General features: G+C 36.7%; 1 protein-coding gene across 1 annotated transcript in view; it reads right to left on the bottom strand.

Annotated features, from left to right (window-relative positions):
• Positions 1–21,708, bottom strand: part of LOC107589000 (zinc finger SWIM domain-containing protein 6-like) — a 105,823-nt gene that overhangs the window by 20,581 nt on the left and 63,534 nt on the right. Inside the window, exons 2-5 of the mRNA XM_016277295.1 lie at positions 20,956–21,312; positions 16,656–16,804; positions 14,438–14,588; positions 1,289–1,468 (exon numbers count right to left, since the gene is read on the bottom strand). Of these exons, the coding sequence (XP_016132781.1) occupies positions 1,289–1,468; positions 14,438–14,588; positions 16,656–16,804; positions 20,956–21,312 (837 nt within the window). The remainder of the gene's footprint in view (positions 1–1,288; positions 1,469–14,437; positions 14,589–16,655; positions 16,805–20,955; positions 21,313–21,708) is intronic.

The following is a 21,708-nucleotide window of genomic DNA, read 5'->3' as shown; positions in this document are numbered from 1 at the left end:
TGTAAAATTTAATTTATTCTTGTGATGCAAAGCTGTATTTTCAGCATCATTACTCCAGTCTTCAGTGTCACATGATCCTTCAGAAACCTTCTAATATGCTGATTTGCTGCTCAAGACACATTTCTGATTATTATCAATGTTGGAAACAGTTGTGCTGCTTCATACTTTTGTGGAAACTGTGTAAATTTTTTCAGTATTCTGCTGGGCATGAGTGGACATTCAGCTCTAGTGAAGAGCATAGCTGCATGAAACCGTTACCTGGCCATTAGATACTGAGACACCGAGCACAGGAACACAGCACTGAAAAGATAATTGGGTAACAATGCTACCATTTTTTAGCTTTTTTGGCACTGTTAATGATACAGATAACAGAAAAAGGACAGGAAATTACTGAGAGAACATGTCAGATTTATATCACATGTATACGACACACCTGTAAATCATTGTATTCAATAAAAATGGGTGATTTCTGGCAACATGAGTGGCTGTTAGCAATGCAATGAGGGTATATCCAATCTAAAAAACGGTTTAAAATAAACCGCAATACATTTTTTAGGATTCTGTGATGAATAGAAAGTTCAAAATAACAGCATTTATTTGAAATAGAAACATCATAAATGCCTTCACTGTCACTTTTGATCAATTTAATGCATCCTTGCTGAATAAAGACATTAAATTCTTTCAACAATAAATACAAATATTACTGACCCCAAACAGTCTAATAACATTTAAACAGCATATAAAGCACACTGGACTGATTAATTCATCGATTCATTGTTTTATTGTCAACAAAAACATACAATATATCATAAAAATTTGCTATATCACCCAGCCTTAGTGCATCCCAGACAAAAAAAAAAACTCTAATTAAATCTATACAACCTCTGTGCCAACCAGTCTAGAGCCCATTCATACCCAAAATACCCATGCCTTAGGAAAAGGGGAAGTCATTTCTTTGCAATTACCTGTCTGGAGCATGAATATTTATAACAAAACACATCATAAAACCTCTGCAGACGTTGTCGCCTCGGTATAAAAGACCTGACTAATCGAAAAGTTTCAATAGAGCTATTTCCCCCCCGCCCCAACCCTCGCCTTCGCCCAGAGTTATGATTAGCACAGCAAGGACAAAAGCCATGGAAGAAGTACTGAACCGCTGTTATTAGGGGCATTCCATTAGTCACACAAAGCCTAATAAAAGGGGCGCATGGAGGCACGGTTGATTAAAACACCCCGTTTCTGCCCCCACCACCATGACACACACTCACACACACACACACACGCTTACCTTGGTTGCCGTGTGCACCCTGAGGCAAGGCATTGGTTAAATTGGGCAGCTCGTTGCCGTGGTTACCGTCCTCCAAGGGACACACGTCCACACTGTTCCACTTCTTGAGCTGCCTGAGCCAAGCGGCCTTCTGTTCCAGCTTACAGTGGGGGTTTAGCACGATACACATCCACAAGGCACCTGGGAAAGACAGGGAGCGTCAACACAAAGAAATATGGAAGGATGCTTGGCGGTTTCTTAAGAAATAGATGATGTAGGCACCAAAGAAGCTCCGAATCGGCCTGGGAGGTTCATATGGTACCAACAGACACAGAGCTTCATTACATCTGACAGACAAACAGATAAATAGGTCAGCTGACTGCTACCTTTAACACAGACAACCTCCAAGAGCTCGTCCAATTATGTCTTTTATGCCCCACTTTAAACTTGATGGTAATCATATGTCACTAATGACAGCAATGTCTCGGAATCAGCATCATATATTTTTGCTCATGCTTACTGAAGTTGACAAGGAACTGAATGCAATTCTTTTGATTGGATGAAGAACCAGATATGATTTTTAGATTTTTTTCACATCCTGTGTATACACTGTTGACATACGTATTGTTGGGAATGGGATGTAACTTTCTGCTCTATGCTCATTGAAAATGAAGAAACAGAATTGGGATCTGCAAATTTTGGATTCGCAATTTTACAATGCAATTTAATGATGACAACTTCATACACAAAACTGATATCTATCTATCTATATGTATGATTACATGTAATCTGGATTACATGATCGTAATCTGGAAAATGTAACCAGATTACATTACGTTGTAAAATACTTGTAATCAGACTACAGTTTTTTTTATTGATTACATATTCACATGCAGATGCAGACTAAACATAATATTTAAAGTTTTTTATTAAGTGTTTTATTTTGATTGTTGTAATTTTAAAAAGCTTTATTTTCATTTTACATTTTTATGATTCAATTAATCATTAGCTTTTCATTAAACTCACAACCCCCCTGCAGTTTCATCATGAAGTCCAGTTTGGGAAACATTGACGTAATGTAATGTTTGATGCACTTCATGTTGGTAATAACAATAATTGAAATATGTTTTCTTTCTCTTTGTATTTTTATATCAATATGGTACAAGATTATCCTATTTAAATCAATGTAAAAAACAATTTGGGTCAAAAGTAATCAAAAGTAGTCTGATTATATTACCTGAAATGTGTAATGTAAAGGATTACATTACTAACTACTATATATATATAACATTTAAATTGTAATTATAATATTTTTCTCATCCGTTGACCAGCCTTTCAGTGGATTTAGGAATTGACAAGAGGAAAGCCACTTCTAATTGGGCAAGCTGGCACTATTATTGATCAATAATCTAAAAAAAGTGGCCAAAAAGCAGTCTATAATAGTACAATATCTGTGAAAATGGCCGCTGCCAATCTTGATACAATGAGAACAGCACTTCTGTTTACTGCAGTAATCTGATGATGAATAGTCCAGTTGACATGTTGGTTGATCAAAAATTATGGCAGCCAGTGGAGTTTCTACTCTATAAATACACCAAACGCTCACAATCCTTGATTTAAAAAATTAATAAAAATAAGTTAGATGACATCAATCCAGAAATACAGGCCTCTTTCAAGCCAAAGGTACAAAGAAGTTGAGCATAAAGCTCCGGATCAATATGTGTACGTCCCTCACAGGACAAAGCCGCAGAACGTCACTGACGAGCAGCCGCAACCCATGAGGTTCATTTCGCCTCTAATTCATCCCATTGGATGCATTAGGCAGTGATGTATGGAGCCTGACACGAGTGCTGTGCCATACGGATTGTGTATGATGGTTAAATCACTCCCAGAGTGCTCCACAATGACATACTGAGAATACCTGCAAGAGCCAGCTGAGAGAACGAGAACCAGAGATGGAGGAGGGGCGAAGGAGAAAACAACGAGACGGGGGAGAAATGAAGCGAGCGGGAGAGACAAATGTATGATGGCAGAAGAGGAATTAGATAGCGGTGAGAGAAAAGAGGGGAAGACAAAGGAGGAGAGAGAGAAGGAAAGCAGTTGTGATGAAATCTGGAGGAGCACGGGAGGCTCGTGGGGGGATGGGCTCTTTGTTTGGGCATGAAGGACAACAGACGTGGAAGAGATGAGGAAACATGCACCACAGAACATGCAAACAGGACACAGTGGCGTATCTGAAAAATGTAAATCTCAGAGACGTTAATGTCTCTGTGACAGGGGAAGATTGGAGACAGAAGTCAGGGTGCAAATATAATAATATTCATCAAAGTATAATAAAAAATATAATATAATAAGTGGTGTCAAAATAAAAAAGTTTAACGTGCTAAAAATTTTTAACGCAGGGACGGGGCTAGGGTTGGCCACCCCACTCACAACTGCTGCTTCTGTCACTTTTTTTCTTGACAAGAAGTGCATTTATTCAGTCGCAGAACGAGACTTGGGAGACGTTTCAGACACGTGCTCCACTTCACTCCAGCGTCAGGCACGAGTCAAGCGAGTGCGGAAACGGTACTGTGCTCGCAGTGCGTGCTCTTCAATTGCACGCACAAAGGCATCGGCGCGCGCTGTAGCCTATCCTTTCATATCAACCGTGAAATAAACTACGTGCATGCAATGTTGTGGTCAGTTAAGTCATGAAGTTACCAAAAAGGCGATTAAAGCCGCTTTAAAACTGTGCATGCATGTAATATATTTTATATGAGTCACAATTAAGAACATGTTTCTGAAATGGGTTTCAAAACTGTCCTGGAGCAGCCCAGCACTGTCTCCCTCATCTAACACACCCGATTTAACTCGTCAGCTCATTAATAGAGACTTTAAGACCTGAAGTGGTCATCAGAAAATATGATGTGTGTCAGATCCGCGTCACGTTCAGCAACAGCAGGCCTTAAAGAAATAACAGCCAAAACAACTTAATAACCAGCTGCTGTGATGTCTATTAATCAAATGACAAAGAAAAAAAAAAAAGTGGAAAAAAAAAACTTTTAAAGCTTTAAGGATTCATCTATATTTAAAGAGGTCATATGATGTTGCTAAACAGAACATTATTTTGTGTATTTGGTGTAATGAAATGTGTTTAAGTGGTTTAAGGTTAAAAAACACATTATTTTCCACATACTGTACATTATTGTTTCTCCTCTATGCCCCGCCTTTCTGAAACGCGTCGATTTTTACAAAGCTCATCGGTCTGAAAAGCGAGGTGTGCTCTGATTGGCCAGTTATCCAGTGCGTTGTGATTGGCCGAATACCTCAAGCTCATTAATTACTCATTAATTAGTAAAAAATGTTAATCGATTGACAGCACTAAATATAAATATATTATATAATATAATATAAGGTGCAAAGTTTTTTGCTGCAAAATACTACTACTACTAAAATAATAATAATAATAATACATATAATATGATTCCTTTTTTGTGCAGGGAAATAAAATAATAAAATAATTTTTATTTTTAAAATAATGATAAAAATAAAAATAATAATTATTATTATAATTATTATTATAACAACCAACAAATTATAATATAATATAATATAATATAATATATGATTAAAGTTCCGTTGCTACGATGGATTTCCCTCAGTTCATAAAAACAGTCACTTTCTTCATTCCTGAATGATTCAGCCGTTCGAACGAATCAGTTGAATGAATGATTCAGTGATAAAATCAGTGACTTGCTGCCACCTGCTGGCAGATTTAGTTTCATTTTTAGGTAGAACGAGACTTGGGAGACGTTTCAGACACGTGCTCCACTTCACTCCAGCGTCAGGCACGAGTCAAGCGAGTGCGGAAACGGTACTGTGCTCGCAGTGCGTGCTCTTCAATTGCACGCACAAAGGCATCGGCGCGCGCTGTAGCCTATCCTTTCATATCAACCGTGAAATAAACTACGTGCATGCAATGTTGTGGTCAGTTAAGTCATGAAGTTACCAAAAAGGCGATTAAAGCCGCTTTAAAACTGTGCATGCATGTAATATATTTTATATGAGTCACAATTAAGAACATGTTTCTGAAATGGGTTTCAAAACTGTCCTGGAGCAGCCCAGCACTGTCTCCCTCATCTAACACACCCGATTTAACTCGTCAGCTCATTAATAGAGACTTTAAGACCTGAAGTGGTCATCAGAAAATATGATGTGTGTCAGATCCGCGTCACGTTCAGCAACAGCAGGCCTTAAAGAAATAACAGCCAAAACAACTTAATAACCAGCTGCTGTGATGTCTATTAATCAAATGACAAAGAAAAAAAAAAAAGTGGAAAAAAAAAACTTTTAAAGCTTTAAGGATTCATCTATATTTAAAGAGGTCATATGATGTTGCTAAACAGAACATTATTTTGTGTATTTGGTGTAATGAAATGTGTTTAAGTGGTTTAAGGTTAAAAAACACATTATTTTCCACATACTGTACATTATTGTTTCTCCTCTATGCCCCGCCTTTCTGAAACGCGTCGATTTTTACAAAGCTCATCGGTCTGAAAAGCGAGGTGTGCTCTGATTGGCCAGTTATCCAGTGCGTTGTGATTGGCCGAATACCTCAAGCTCATTAATTACTCATTAATTAGTAAAAAATGTTAATCGATTGACAGCACTAAATATAAATATATTATATAATATAATATAAGGTGCAAAGTTTTTTGCTGCAAAATACTACTACTACTAAAATAATAATAATAATAATACATATAATATGATTCCTTTTTTGTGCAGGGAAATAAAATAATAAAATAATTTTTATTTTTAAAATAATGATAAAAATAAAAATAATAATTATTATTATAATTATTATTATAACAACCAACAAATTATAATATAATATAATATAATATATGATTAAAGTTCCGTTGCTACGATGGATTTCCCTCAGTTCATAAAAACAGTCACTTTCTTCATTCCTGAATGATTCAGCCGTTCGAACGAATCAGTTGAATGAATGATTCAGTGATAAAATCAGGGACTTGCTGCCACCTGCTGGCAGTTTTAGTTTCATTTTTAGGTATCATTTCAGTTATTTAAAAAAAAACACATTATTTTCCACATACTGTACATTATTGTTTCTCCTCTATGCCCCGCCTTTCTGAAACGCGTCGATTTTTACAAAGCTCATCGGTCTGAAAAGCGAGGTGTGCTCTGATTGGCCAGTTATCCAGTGCGTTGTGATTGGCCGAATACCTCAAGCTCATTAATTACTCATTAATTAGTAAAAAATGTTAATCGATTGACAGCACTAAATATAAATATATTATATAATATAATATAAGGTGCAAAGTTTTTTGCTGCAAAATACTACTACTACTAAAATAATAATAATAATAATACATATAATATGATTCCTTTTTTGTGCAGGGAAATGAAATAATAAAATAATTTTTATTTTTAAAATAATGATAAAAATAAAAATAATAATTATTATTATAATTATTATTATAACAACCAACAAATTATAATATAATATAATATAATATATGATTAAAGTTCCGTTGCTACGATGGATTTCCCTCAGTTCATAAAAACAGTCACTTTCTTCATTCCTGAATGATTCAGCCGTTCGAACGAATCAGTTGAATGAATGATTCAGTGATAAAATCAGGGACTTGCTGCCACCTGCTGGCAGTTTTAGTTTCATTTTTAGGTATCATTTCAGTTATTTAAATCATATTTCTGTATTCAAGATGTTATATTTAAAACATTAATCTCCACATGAATTTATGAATTTAATTGCACTAATGCAACCTCTGAGCCTCATTAAACGTCTGAAAATTGACCTACAGGCTTGTATTTTGTGTTCTTCTGTGCCACCTCTGTAGTACAAATTAATTTATTAATACTAATTTCATATGATTGGCAACTTATGTCTTATTCTACATATTGTTTTAAATAGAAATTTAAAAAAAAAATTATAAACATACATTTTTGAATTTGACAGATGAAAATGATGCCATTACAAAGGTAAAAAGAAAATACTCCTGTAAGTCACTTTAAGGAGTCAAATGTCAGCTCATATTAGGAGGGCTAATTTTTGATCAGAATGTTTTATTATTGATCAGAAGGTGCTCCTAAATGTTTTAATTAGGAGGACAAGCGCTCCTAATTACAAGAAGAAAAAAAACTGCTCTTAAACTGGGTGTGTGACAGGTATGGCTGAGGAATGGGGTTTGGTCGCAGAAAAATTTTCAGTCAAACTATTTTTTTTGCTTTAAACCCTGCAATATAATAAGAAGTAGACTAAAACAAATATGTTACCAATCATATGAAACTAGTATTAATAAATTAATTTGTACTACAGAGGTGGCACAGAACAACACAAAAGTGGCTTGTACATTTTCAGATGTTTAATGATGCTCAGATGTAGCATCAGTACAATTAAATTCATAAATTCATGTGGAGATTGGTTTTAAATATAACATTTTGAATACAGAAATAGGATTTAAATAACTGAAATAATAAGGTAAAAATGAAACTAAATCCGCCAGCAGGTGGCGGCAAGTCAATGATGTTATCACTGAATCATTCATTCAATTGATTCGTTCGAACGGCTGAATCATTCAGGAATGAAGCAAGTCTTTATGAACTGACGGAAATCCGTCGTAGTGACGGAACTTTAATCCCTGATAATATAATATAATGACTTAATTGCCTCTATGACAGGAGTAGGGCTAGAAATCAATCGAATATTACAGAAAACCTAATTTTCATGAATTCATGATGCTTTGGTTCATGAATGTCAGCATTCTTCAGTGAAAACTAAACTAAAATTCTCAGTAAAATAAATAAGATGTCAAATTCAATGTCCTTACAAACAACATCCACACAACTAGTATAGTTTGATTTGAAAGTGAATGATTCGAATGAGTCGATTCTTTTGAATGATTCATGGATCCAGTTAAAGATACACATCCGGAGTTCTATTTTAACAAATGCTACTAAAACAGTGCTTTGACGATTTGATAAATGAAACTGCGTCTATGTCAGACAAAAAAGTTAATTCACCCATTTTCCAATCGCCCATAGCTTGCCGATAACTAGTTAGTGAACATGCTTAGATGGCATCTTCAACACTTCCAGTGTAGGGAACTTCAAGTCAAAAGGTTGCTTATAAACATTTGTATAAGCATGTATTAAGTGGAAATGAGAATTGGACAATTCCTTATGGTTACCAATCTAGACAGGTGTTAACGGATCTGCGATGAACAAGTCAGTAAATACCACAAACATCTGCAAATAAGATATAATAAAACACCTCAAAATGGTTGTTATGGCTAAACCAAAGCTAAACTCGCCCGTCACATCGTCCGGTCCAGTATTTTATGCAAACTGCTGATTAAAAGCAAAACACATTACATAGTTGTAATTCATTACGACAAGATCACAATAAGTGAAGTGACACACCAGGGAGGGGAGCATGCTACATAGTAATCAAGACGCCGCTGGCTATTTAGCCCGCCATTGTCTTAAACTTGCTGGCTATACGGCTTTGTGTTTGGACAATGTGAAGGATTAGCGCTCGCTAGTGTAATGATCTCATCTGAGAGAAGTCGTGGCCTAATTTCCAGCCTCCTCAGTCATATGTAACCTAGATGAAAAGGAGTCGCTTTCAGCACACAGGCCCCTGTGCCCAGATTAATTAAAACAATATTGAGCTTTGCTGAATAAATTCATCCACACACGCACACAATCACATGCACACATCCCTCCCCCTTCGCTCTGACCGCGTCTTTCACGGGCCTAATTTGAGTTTTCACTCCAAATCTCATCCCTGCTGTCAGCACGCCTGTCTCAAGCAGAAAGCATCCCATGGTTCCACTCTTTCAGAAACACACATGCAATAAACAGTGAATGCTCAAGCAATATAGGCTTTTCTATGGAGTCGACATCGAGGAAAACGACCAACACAACACACAACACAACACAACATAACATATGGGTGCTAAGGTTTTTGTTGGGAAATAATCATTGCAACATAATTCTTTATGATAACATAATTCTAATGATACAATCATCATCATTATTATCATCATTGTCAATGCATATGTTATAATATATTGGAAATCATAATAATGATAATAAGACGAAATAATCTTCATCTTCATAATATAATATAATATAATATACGAGTGCTAAGGTTTTTGCTGGGAAATCATTTATAATATATAATTAAAAGTAATATAATATATAGGAAATAATCATCATCAGTATATAATATTTTATAATATACGGGAAATAAGATAAAGAAGAAATAATCATCTTCAATATATAATGTAATGTAATCCAATTCAATACAATACAATATCATATAATATAATAGGTGCCAAGGTATTTGCAAAAAAATAAAATCTGATTTTCATGAACTAATGATGCTCGGTTCTTGAATGTCGACACACTCTTCTATAACGCTCAATAAAATAATAAGACATCAATGTTGATGTCTTCACTGGTTGCACACAACAACAAACAAACGACACCCACACAACTAGTAGAGTTCGATTGGCGAGTGAATGATTCTTATGAGAGCATAAACATAGCAAATGCTCAAGCAGTATGGGGCCGATGGCGAGCACCAAACGTAACTGTGAAAATAATGAATAAAAGCGATCTAAGACCTGCCTGATGCAAGCGTGCCTTTGTTCCCCAACAAAAGTGACCCGCTCGCAGCGGAGGGAGCAAAACACGGATGAAGGAAACGGCGGAGTGAAGGTTGCTAGGAGGGGAGAGCGTATAAATCTGGGCTGTAATCTCCCTCTCGCACTCGCTGGCAGCCGTCTCCTCCGCTCCTCATCCTCAGCCTACCTGACCGCCGGTGTCAGATTAAGTGTCCGGGATTTAATGAAACGGTCTTCACATTATCTCGCCTGTCAGGGAGGAAGAGGAGGGGGCAGCCTTCATAACGAAGGCTTCTCCAATTACGCCAGGGCTTAGAGGGCCTGACAGGCGTAATGATTCATCTGAGAGAGGGAGAGAGAGAAGATGTGCCCCTCCGATCTCGCTCTCCTCCTCTTTTTAATGAACCAGGGCTTCTCCACGGCTTCTTGGGGGGTGTAAGAACTCTGAAAATGGCGGCAGAGTTGAGGAGCTTGCCCGTAAAAAACACCTCCAGCATTTATCTGGATCAAGTCTCAGCCTCGGTCAACACGTCCACGTCCAAATAGCCAAAAACACAAAAATAAAATCATGAGAGCTTAACAAAGCTCCAAACAGATTGCCTTACTTGGCGAAGCAACTCACAGGAATCAGGATGCACAGGTTTTTCGATAAAATAAAAAAAGTAAAATAAAGTAAAATTAAATAAAATAAAAAATATGGATGCAAAGGATTTTTGTTGAGAACTAATAATGACAATAATGATAATAGTAATAATAAAAATTATAATATATAATATAACGTAGGCCCAAAGGGTTTTATAAGGTGTTATAATAATAATAATAATAAAAAATTAAAAATATGGGTCAAAAGGTCTTTTGCTGAGAATAATATAACATAATATAATATAAGGTTCAAAGTGTTTTATAAGGTGTTAATAATAATAATAATAATAATAATAATATAAAATATGGGTGCAAAGGTCTTTTGCTGGGAAAAAAATTATTCAGTAAAAAATTTAATCAAATATAATATAATAGAAATGAAAAAACAGACACATTTTTCTCAAATTTTCTTTAGTGTAACTGTTTGCTTCCCTTCCATTATTGTGGTATCAATGCTTTCAAATTTATCCTAAATATTACATAAAGCAACAGAGCAGAGCTTGCTTTGTTTTACATGTTGGTCATATGCTCTCTTCCTGTCTTCGTGAGCTGTTTTTGGCCAAATTAATCTGTAAACCAGACCAGACCACACTAGAAATGCATCTGAAATAAACAATACATATTACAAACTGGATGTCCCTTAAATTCTGTGGGATGCAACATTATAAGTGTTTAAGTCTCGTGTTGGTTGGGAGCCCCCATCCAGGGGCCACTTCCCTTTGACACAAAGAGGGCCTCTCTTCCCCTTCCTGCAGCCTCTCCTCATCCTCCGTCAAACAAAAATGTGACACAGGAGGCCTCACTGCACACAAACGCCGGCTAATCTTGTTCAGCCCCGCAAATTCCTTGTAGTCACACCATCAGCTCGGACACAAAAGCATCAGCCCTTAAAACTTTCAAACGGGGGACAGAAACATACTCTACACAAGTACTTAAACATTTGGGGTTGTTATGATTTTTTTAATGCTTTTGAAGTCTCTTCTGCTCACCAAGGCTGCATTTATTTGATAAAAAAAAACTTTAAATTACACTTTAAAACAACCATTTTCTATTTTAATATATTGTAACATTTTATTTATTCCTGTGATGCAAAGCTGCATTTTCAGCATCATCACTCCAGTCTCCAGAATGTACAAAAGATTTACTTGAAATAGAAATCTTTTCTTACATTAGAAATGTCTTTTCTCTCACTTTTGATCAATTGAATGCACCCTTGCTGAATAAAAGTCTTAATTTGATCATATGATGTTGCTAAAAAGAACATTATTTTGTGTATTTGGTGTAATGAAATGTGTTTATGCGGTTTAAGGTTTTTAAGGAAGCAAATCTTCCCACACAGTGACGTAGACATGTGGGGGCGTGTTTAAACGAGGCATTTTAGGAGGGCGTGGACCAGTCTTAACTTTTATAAAGAATATCTCTTTGGGTTTGAGACTTTAGTCTTTGCAACTTCAGGGATCTTATCTATTCACAAACAGCTTGTAACACTCCAAAGAGAAAGGAAAACTTGAAATCGCATCATATGACCCCTTTAAAAAAAATGGTAATGAACAATAGTGTAAATGCTAATGCTTGGCCAATGCATTGCTTGCTCTCTAAAAGCAGATAAAGTACAAGCTTACTCTAATGCATGCAACAACACCAGTGCAAAAACACTGAGAAAAATCTCGCCTGCACCACATTATGAACTGCATTTGGCCACATTTCAACACATAAGATCAAGCTTGAGTATCTAGAATCGTTTGCGTTCACATACTTGCATAGTTATCTCATCAAATGCTTGAACGTCCGATTTTCAGGTCCATTGGTCTAGTGCTTATCTCCCTCTCTGCTTCTGCGCTTGGCACCCAGGGACCTGGACGCCAGCAATTGTGCCCACTGCTGCCGAGTGCCAAGGCAAAATTGATGAAACATCACAGGATTTGAGAATTGGCATGCTGACACGATGCGGCGAGCCAGTCACAATTAAAATTACACGTCCTTCCAAATTTTACCGCTTTCATTCCAATAGTGCTGATAGCAGGAGATTGAGATGGAAAGGCGGAAAAAGTATGATATATTCCTTATATATACACTACGCTATGTGGATTGAATGGCAATTCAGTGCGTTTTGATCCAGTTACAGTAATTGAAGCAATAGGAGGAGGACACAGCACTTCGGAAACGGTCTAAAGTGCGTCGCCGGTTTCTAGTGCTTGGGTTCGCTTGTGTGCTTGCCACAGTATATTTTAGACGGAAACACCCAAGAGGGTTTTAAGTGGGAAAAGAATATGCAATATTGATCAAGAGCAAAAGCTACGAATATGCAATCTGGCAATGGCAGCATCCTCTAAATGGCCGTCTTCAGAGACGCAGGTGGATTTTAAACGAAGATCCACACAGACGCTGAGTGCAGTGAAGACGGAAAAAAAACAAAGATTCAGCTGAAATTCGGGTGCTGAATGCAAAATGTTTGTTGTTTATGTTGTTCTCACCTAACTCATCCCACAGCTGCCGGTATTTGTCCGTCATGGTGGTTCCCTGCTGCCGCCACAGAGCCAGCCGCGGGTCGGCCATGAACTGCTCTGTGATTAGCGTTAGCATGCGAGCGCCATTTGAGTCCCGCATCTTCAGCATCTCCCGTACCTGCAGAACACATGCAAACACACACAAGATTTAAGCACATGCACCAAAAGTGCCAAAAATATATCCAAAACAGACATGATTAACAGTGATGAATCCTCCACGTTTAATGTTAATCTGCACTTTTGTTGACAGAAAAAAAGTGCTTCATTCAGATTTGAATCATGCAAAACACACTACCATTCAGTAGTGTACCGTTAGTTTGGGGTTGTTAATATTTTTTTATAAGTCGCCTCTTATCCTCAACCAAGGCTGCATTTATATGACCAAATATTATTACAATTTAAAATAACTGTTTTCTATGTGAATATATTGTCAAATGTAATTTACTTCTGTGATCAAATCTGAATTTTCAGCATCATTCCTCCAGTCTTCAGTGTCACATGATCCTTCAGAAATCATTCTAATATGCTGATTTGCTGCTCAACAAATATTTCTGATTATTATCGATGTTGAAAACAGTTGTGTTGCTTCATATTTTTGTGGAAATTGTGATACATTTTCTTTTTCAGGATTATTTAATGAATAGAAAGTTCAAAAGAACACCATTCATTTTTATAACATAACAAATGTCACTTTTGCTCAATTTAATGCATTTTTACAGAATTAAATAATTCATTTCTTGACCTGGACGCCAGCAATTGTGCCCACTGCTGCCGAGTGCCAAGGCAAAATTGATGAAACATCACAGGATTTGAGAATTGGCATGCTGACACGATGCGGCGAGCCAGTCACAATTAAAATTACACGTCCTTCCAAATTTTACCGCTTTCATTCCAATAGTGCTGATAGCAGGAGATTGAGATGGAAAGGCGGAAAAAGTATGATATATTCCTTATATATACACTACGCTATGTGGATTGAATGGCAATTCAGTGCGTTTTGATCCAGTTACAGTAATTGAAGCAATAGGAGGAGGACACAGCACTTCGGAAACGGTCTAAAGTGCGTCACCGGTTTCTAGTGCTTGGGTTCGCTTGTGTGCTTGCCACAGTATATTTTAGACGGAAACACCCAAGAGGGTTTTAAGTGGGAAAAGAATATGCAATATTGATCAAGAGCAAAAGCTACGAATATGCAATCTGGCAATGGCAGCATCCTCTAAATGGCCGTCCTCAGAGACGCAGGTGGATTTTAAACGAAGATCCACACAGACGCTGAGTGCAGTGAAGACGGAAAAAAAACAAAGATTCAGCTGAAATTCGGGTGCTGAATGCAAAATGTTTGTTGTTTATGTTGTTCTCACCTAACTCATCCCACAGCTGCCGGTATTTGTCCGTCATGGTGGTTCCCTGCTGCCGCCACAGAGCCAGCCGCGGGTCGGCCATGAACTGCTCTGTGATTAGCGTTAGCATGCGAGCGCCATTTGAGTCCCGCATCTTCAGCATCTCCCGTACCTGCAGAACACATGCAAACACACACAAGATTTAAGCACATGCACCAAAAGTGCCAAAAATATATCCAAAACAGACATGATTAACAGTGATGAATCCTCCACGTTTAATGTTAATCTGCACTTTTGTTGACAGAAAAAAAGTGCTTCATTCAGATTTGAATCATGCAAAACACACTACCATTCAGTAGTGTACCGTTAGTTTGGGGTTGTTAATATTTTTTTATAAGTCGCCTCTTATCCTCAACCAAGGCTGCATTTATATGACCAAATATTATTACAATTTAAAATAACTGTTTTCTATGTGAATATATTGTCAAATGTAATTTACTTCTGTGATCAAATCTGAATTTTCAGCATCATTCCTCCAGTCTTCAGTGTCACATGATCCTTCAGAAATCATTCTAATATGCTGATTTGCTGCTCAACAAATATTTCTGATTATTATCGATGTTGAAAACAGTTGTGTTGCTTCATATTTTTGTGGAAATTGTGATACATTTTCTTTTTCAGGATTATTTAATGAATAGAAAGTTCAAAAGAACACCATTCATTTTTATAACATAACAAATGTCACTTTTGCTCAATTTAATGCATTTTTACAGAATTAAATAATTAATTTCTTTCAACTGACCCCAAACTTTAAACAGTAGTGTAGCTCCACCCACAGTGAAATCTCATTGGTTCAAAATTTCACTCAATTTAGGCATTAAACATTAAATGTTGTTTAATTGGCTTTGATTTTGTAGCATCGTGAAGTATTTTATTTTCAAACAGAATAAAAAATTTTTCAAGGTCACGTCATGCATGAAGTATTTTGTTGTTCTGTTTGAACCCAACAGAAGATATTTTAAAGAATGTTGGTAACCAAACAATTTTGGAGGTGAATGGCTACCGTCAACTGTTTAGTTAACAACACTCTTCAAAATATCTTCTTTTGAGCCAAAAAGAAGAAAGAAACTCGTAGAGGTTTGGAACAACATGAGGGTGAGTAAATGCTGACAGAATTTTCATTGTTGTCTGAACTATCCCTTTAAATCGGTGCTTCAGCCCACCTTTGAGAACAGGAGATTGAGCTGTTTGCCCGAGCCATGGTAGCCCCCCTGGGACAGGAAGAGTTTGACCTGCTCCTGGACCTGCTCCTCGTCCAAATGCCAGCAGTTCTCATCGTCCACGCTGGCCCCCGCCGTGGGGTCCGGGGCCCCTGATTTACAAACATACAACCAAGCGATCAGTGAACAACATGGTAAACATTAAATCGCTCACATATGCATAGCAGCATATTTTTATTATTATTAGGTAATTTTATTCCTTATTTAATTTATTTTAATATAATATATTTTATTAGAATAATATATAACAAAATATATTTGATTATAATTATTTTTAATTAAAATATATTAGTGTCATTAACATACAGAAATGTCAAAAACAGCTTGTTTAAATTTACTAAACAAATAAATAATTTTTAATCAAAAGATTTTATTAAGTATTTTTATTTATAATATATTTGATAAATTATATAAAATATATAAATCAGTGTCATAAATCAGAAAACCGATGGAAACCATGATACATTTTCTTAGTCAGGATTCTTTAATGAATAGAAAGTTCAAAAGAACAGCATTCATTTTTGTTTATAATAAACGTCACTTTTGCTCAATTTAATGCATTTTTGCCGAATAAAATAAAATTGATTTCAAATGACCCCAAACTTTTAAACAGTAGTGTAGCTCCACCCACACAGAAACGTAATTGGTCCTAAGTTCCACTCAACTTTTGCATTAAACATGAAATGTTTTTTGATTGGCCTTGATTTTGTAGCTTCTTAAAGTATTTTATTTGCAAACAGAACACTTTTTTTTTGGTTCAAGGTTGCGTCATGCCTGGTTAGGACATCTTTTATGAGACCATCCAGACAGGACGCATTGCATTTTATTCAAATGTAATGAGTGAGTTTATACTAGCATGCTAAATTTCAAGCGTTTCATTATTTGATCGCTTAAAATGCTAATGCAGTGATGTGGAAAAGGTCAAATCATCCTGAGTGGCTCCTGGAACTTCAGCCCACCTTTGAGAACAGGAGATTGAGCTGTTTGCCCGAGCCATGGTATCCCCCCTGGGACAGGAAGAGTTTGACCTGCTCCTGGACCTGCTCCTCGTCCAAATGCCAGCAGTTCTCATCGTCCACGCTGGCCCCCGCCGTGGGGTCCGGGGCCCCTGATTTACAAACATACAACCAAGCGATCAGTGAACAACATGGTGATGCTTATGTTGACCAAATGGGATTTTCGCTCAATAAAGCCCATAAAATGAGGCATTACAGTTTATAGTAATGGAAAAATCAAAACCAGAGATTATTTATCAGCCAAAATGCTTCAACGCAATTAGTGCAATCAACACAGAGCCTTAATGCAATGCAGAAGCGCGCTGGTGTTCGAGAAGGAAACCCCCGAACCCCAAACAGCGGCTGATGATTTAAGCGCCACCGACAATGCTGAGGGTCTATAGTAAAGATTTATTAGACGCCACATCAAACCAACTTCCTGCATTCCAGCCGTGACCTCACACAGGCCCCCCCCGTTCTGCAATGTGCTTTTTGCTGATGCTTTTCCCCCCCTATAACTGGCACATCCGCTTTAGATTTCCCCTTCCCGACAAAAGTGAAATATAATATGACCATTGTGCCTAATGCCGAAACGATAAGAGAGACTAGAAGTGTCTTTCATTCCCTTTAGATTTGTCATCAGGGTCTGGGACCATAATACTCATTCCAACAGCTCCAGGCCGCGGCAGAGCCTAGAAACAGTGCTAATGCTAATGTGCATGTGCTTTACAAAATCAGCCAACTCATTTTTTAAAGGGTTCCATTATGGAAATTAGGATTTTGTTTGATATTTTTAAGTTCAGGGGATCTACTGAAGCGAAGCCTTAAAGGGTTAGTTCACCCAAAAATCCTCGAAGCATCCTAGGTGTATATGACTTTCTTCTTTCAGATGAATCCAGTCGGAGTTATATAAAAAATTGTCCTGGCTATTCCAAGCTCTATCGTTGCAGTCAGCAGGTGTTGCAGTTGAACAGTCCACAAGTCGTCAAATAAAGCTCGCGCATTCATAATAAAACGTGCCGCAGCGGCTCCGGGGGGTGAATAAAGGCCCCCTGTAGCGAATCCATGTGTTTTTTAAAGAAAAATATCCATATTTCAAACGTAATAAACACTTTTCTCTCACTTCAGTTATCTGTCATGCGCGGAAGCTGTTCCGGCGGATGACGCAGCACGTATGCGCAGCGCGCGCGCGCCTCTGAGATACACTAGTCTCGCGAGTTTGTTTATAGGAGCAAAGGAAGCACCACATCAAACCAACTTCCTGCATTCCAGCCGTGACCTCACACAGGCCCCCCCCGTTCTGCAATGTGCTTTTTGCTGATGCTTTTCCCCCCCTATAACTGGCACATCCGCTTTAGATTTCCCCTTCCCGACAAAAGTGAAATATAATATGACCATTGTGCCTAATGCCGAAACGATAAGAGAGACTAGAAGTGTCTTTCATTCCCTTTAGATTTGTCATCAGGGTCTGGGACCATAATACTCATTCCAACAGCTCCAGGCCGCGGCAGAGCCTAGAAACAGTGCTAATGCTAATGTGCATGTGCTTTACAAAATCAGCCAACTCATTTTTTAAAGGGTTCCATTATGGAAATTAGGATTTTGTTTGATATTTTCAAGTTCAGGGGATCTACTGAAGCGAAGCCTTAAAGGGTTAGTTCACCCAAAAATCCTCGAAGCATCCTAGGTGTATATGACTTTCTTCTTTCAGATGAATCCAGTCGGAGTTATATTAAATATTGTCCTGGCTATTCCAAGCTCTATCGTTGCAGTCCGCAGGTGTTGCAGTTGAACAGTCCACAAGTCGTCAAATAAAGCTCGCGCATTCATAATAAAACGTGCCGCAGCGGCTCCGGGGGGTGAATAAAGGCCCCCTGTAGCGAATCCATGTGTTTTTTAAAGAAAAATATCCATATTTCAAACGTAATAAACACTTTTCTCTCACTTCAGTTATCTGTCATGCGCGGAAGCTGTTCCGGCGGATGACGCAGCACGTATGCGCAGCGCGCGCGCGCCTCTGAGATACACTAGTCTCGCGAGTTTGTTTATAGGAGCAAAGGAAGCAAAGTTTCCTTACTTTAGCAAAGGAAAACCAGTCTCCTTTTGGCTTATATCCAAATCCTCCGACATTTTTCTTTGAAAATCCTTGGTTTGTACTTCTAATTCGTGACCGGCGTTTTGTTTTGTTCTCTCTCCGCATTCGTCACTAATCACGCAACGCCGCACGTCTTACGTCATCCGCCGGAACTGGTTCAGTGAATGACAGTCAGCGGAAGTGAGAGAAAAGTGCTTATTGCATTTGAAATATGGATATTTTTCTTACAAAAACACATGGATTCGCAACAGCGGGCCTTTATTCATCCCCCGGAGCAGTCATTTTATTATGAATGCGCGCGCTTTATTTGACGACTTGTGGACTGTTCAACTGCAACACCTGCTGACTGCAACGATAGAGCTTGGAATAGCCAGGACAATATTTAATATAACTCCGACTGGATTCATCTGAAAGAAGAAAGTCATATACACCTAGGATGCCTCTGGGGTGAGTAAAACACAAGCTAATTTTCATTTTTGGGTGAACTAACCCTTTAAGACGATATCTTCATGTTTGTGATCCACATTTAGGAGCTAATTAATATTACTGACGATGGAAAACTGGATAATCAAAGGTCATTAATATACAGAAATCTTAAAGGTGCAGTAGAAAAAACAGCTTGTTTAATTTGAAGGATCAGAAAGAGGGGATGGGAAATTATTTATGTCAAATAAATCACTAAATTATTGAAGTAAAAAATTGCAACTAAATAATAATAATAATAATAGTAATAATAATAATAATCATCATCCAGGTGGATGCTGCACACTGGTGGTGGATGAGGAGATACCCCCTGACAATGTAAAGCGCTTTGAGTGCCTAGAAAAGCGCTATATAAATATAATGAATTATTAATAATAAATAATGAATAATAAAAGCAAAAATGTATTAAAAATTATAAATTTGGAAAATAATTACCTCAAGAATAAAAAAAGCTACAAAATAAAGAATTTTGTTATTAAAAAACAGACAATCTATATTAAATTCAAAATAATAAAAATAAAAAAAAAGATAAATTATAAATTCTGTATTTTATTTATTTGTATCTTTATTTAACAAAAATAAATATAAAACTACCCTTTAAAAAAAAGATTTTTCAAAAGTTGTAAATAAAACAAATACTACTGGAGTGCATTTTACAAGAAAATACCATTTCTGTCCTTCTACTTCAAAATTTCACGTTTAATTCTAGTGTTACTCGCCGTTTCTTTGTAATTATTTGTTGTTGTAATGTAATTTTGGAAATCGTTTCATAGTAATTCCTACACCATTTCAGGGTATGAAATAAATAAAAAATATTATTATGAATAATATTAAAAGAATAATAAAAAATAAAAACGGTATAAAAATTATAAATAAGGAATAGAATTATCTTAAGAATAAAAAAAGTGCTAAAAATTCAGAATATGGCCCCTCTGCCGTTATAACAAAACAAACAAAATACAGACAATCTATTTTAAACTCAACATAACAAAAATAAATCAATACATAAAAAGGATACATTTTTATATATTTATTTATTTTTAATATTTATTTTATAAAATACAAAAATAAAAAAAAGACATTTGTATAAATTATATTATGTTATATTATATGTGACCCCGGACCACAAAACCAGTCATAAGGGTCAATTAAAGGTCAAGGGTCAAGCAAATAAATAATCTTTCCATTGATGTATGGTTTGTTAGGATAGGACAATATTTGGCTGAGATACAACTATTTGAAAATCTGGAATCTGAGGGTGCAAAAAAATCTAAATATTGAGAAAATCGGCTTTAAAGTTGTCCAAATGAAGTTCTTAGCCATGCATATTACTAATTACTATTATTACTATTACTAAAAAATTAAGTTTTGATACATTTACAGTAGGAAATTTACAAAATATCTTCATGGGACATGATCTTTACTTAATATCCTAATGATTTTTGGCATAAAAGAAAAACACTTTTTTTTTTTTGACCCATACAATGTATTTTTGGCTATTTCTACAAATATACCCCAGCGACTTAAGACTGCTTTTGTGGTCCGGGATCACATATTATATTATTATAGAAACTACATAACTACAAAAGACAGTGAGTTTAGCCTAGTTGTGGTAGTTAGCTTTGTTAGACAGTAGGAATGTCAAGTAGTAATGCTCTTGATATCGAGAGTGCTTCAAGCGCTCACCGTGCACTTGATTGATCTCGGAGTTCTGCGAGAGAATCTCGTCGGCTAGTTTCTGGGCCGTGGGCAGCACTTCCGTGTGGTGGACGGTGATGAGATACTGCACAAACTTCTGCAACTGGTCCCTGTTCATCTGGAATAGAGTCTCTGAGATGGGGAGGTGAAGTTTGACCTGTTCGGGCCGCCGTACACGGTACAAGGACAGCGCCACCACATGGGCACAGTAGAAGATGTCCTTGTTTCCACAGCCGCACGTTACGGAGGTGATCTTGCAGCGGTCGAAGCTAATGGCTACGCTGCACACTATCTCAGGTTCTGACGGTGTGGCCGGTTCTGTTACTGTGCCGCTCAAATGGAAACCTGAGAGACAGAGAGAGAGAAAGAGTTAATATTTTGGATACGGTGTATGCTATATTTTTCAACTGATCGGACAGTCCAAAAAGTTCCATAAATGTTTTCTGACTATATTTTCACCAAAAACTTTGATGCTACACTAAGCAAACTCTGCATTTTAAATGAGCAGGCTTTATTTTTCCAAACTGATCAGTTTTCCTCTAGTCTAGTGGATTATCAAACAAACAAACAAATAAATAAACAGAAAAAAATAAATAATAAACAAAATAAATATTTAAATAAATTTTAAATTTTAAAAACTAAAAGGCAAAAGAAAAAAATTAACACTTAAAAATAAAATTTAAAAAATTACATTTAAAAATACATATAAAATGAAAAAAAAAAAAAAAAAAAAAAAACTTA

This window comes from Sinocyclocheilus grahami, unplaced genomic scaffold (genome assembly GCF_001515645.1).
Source record: "Sinocyclocheilus grahami isolate Dianchi unplaced genomic scaffold, SAMN03320097.WGS_v1.1 scaffold110.1, whole genome shotgun sequence".
NCBI lineage: Eukaryota > Metazoa > Chordata > Actinopteri > Cypriniformes > Cyprinidae > Sinocyclocheilus > Sinocyclocheilus grahami.
The sequence above is the reverse complement of the archived record's forward strand: the minus strand, read 5'-3'. Positions and strand labels throughout refer to the sequence as shown.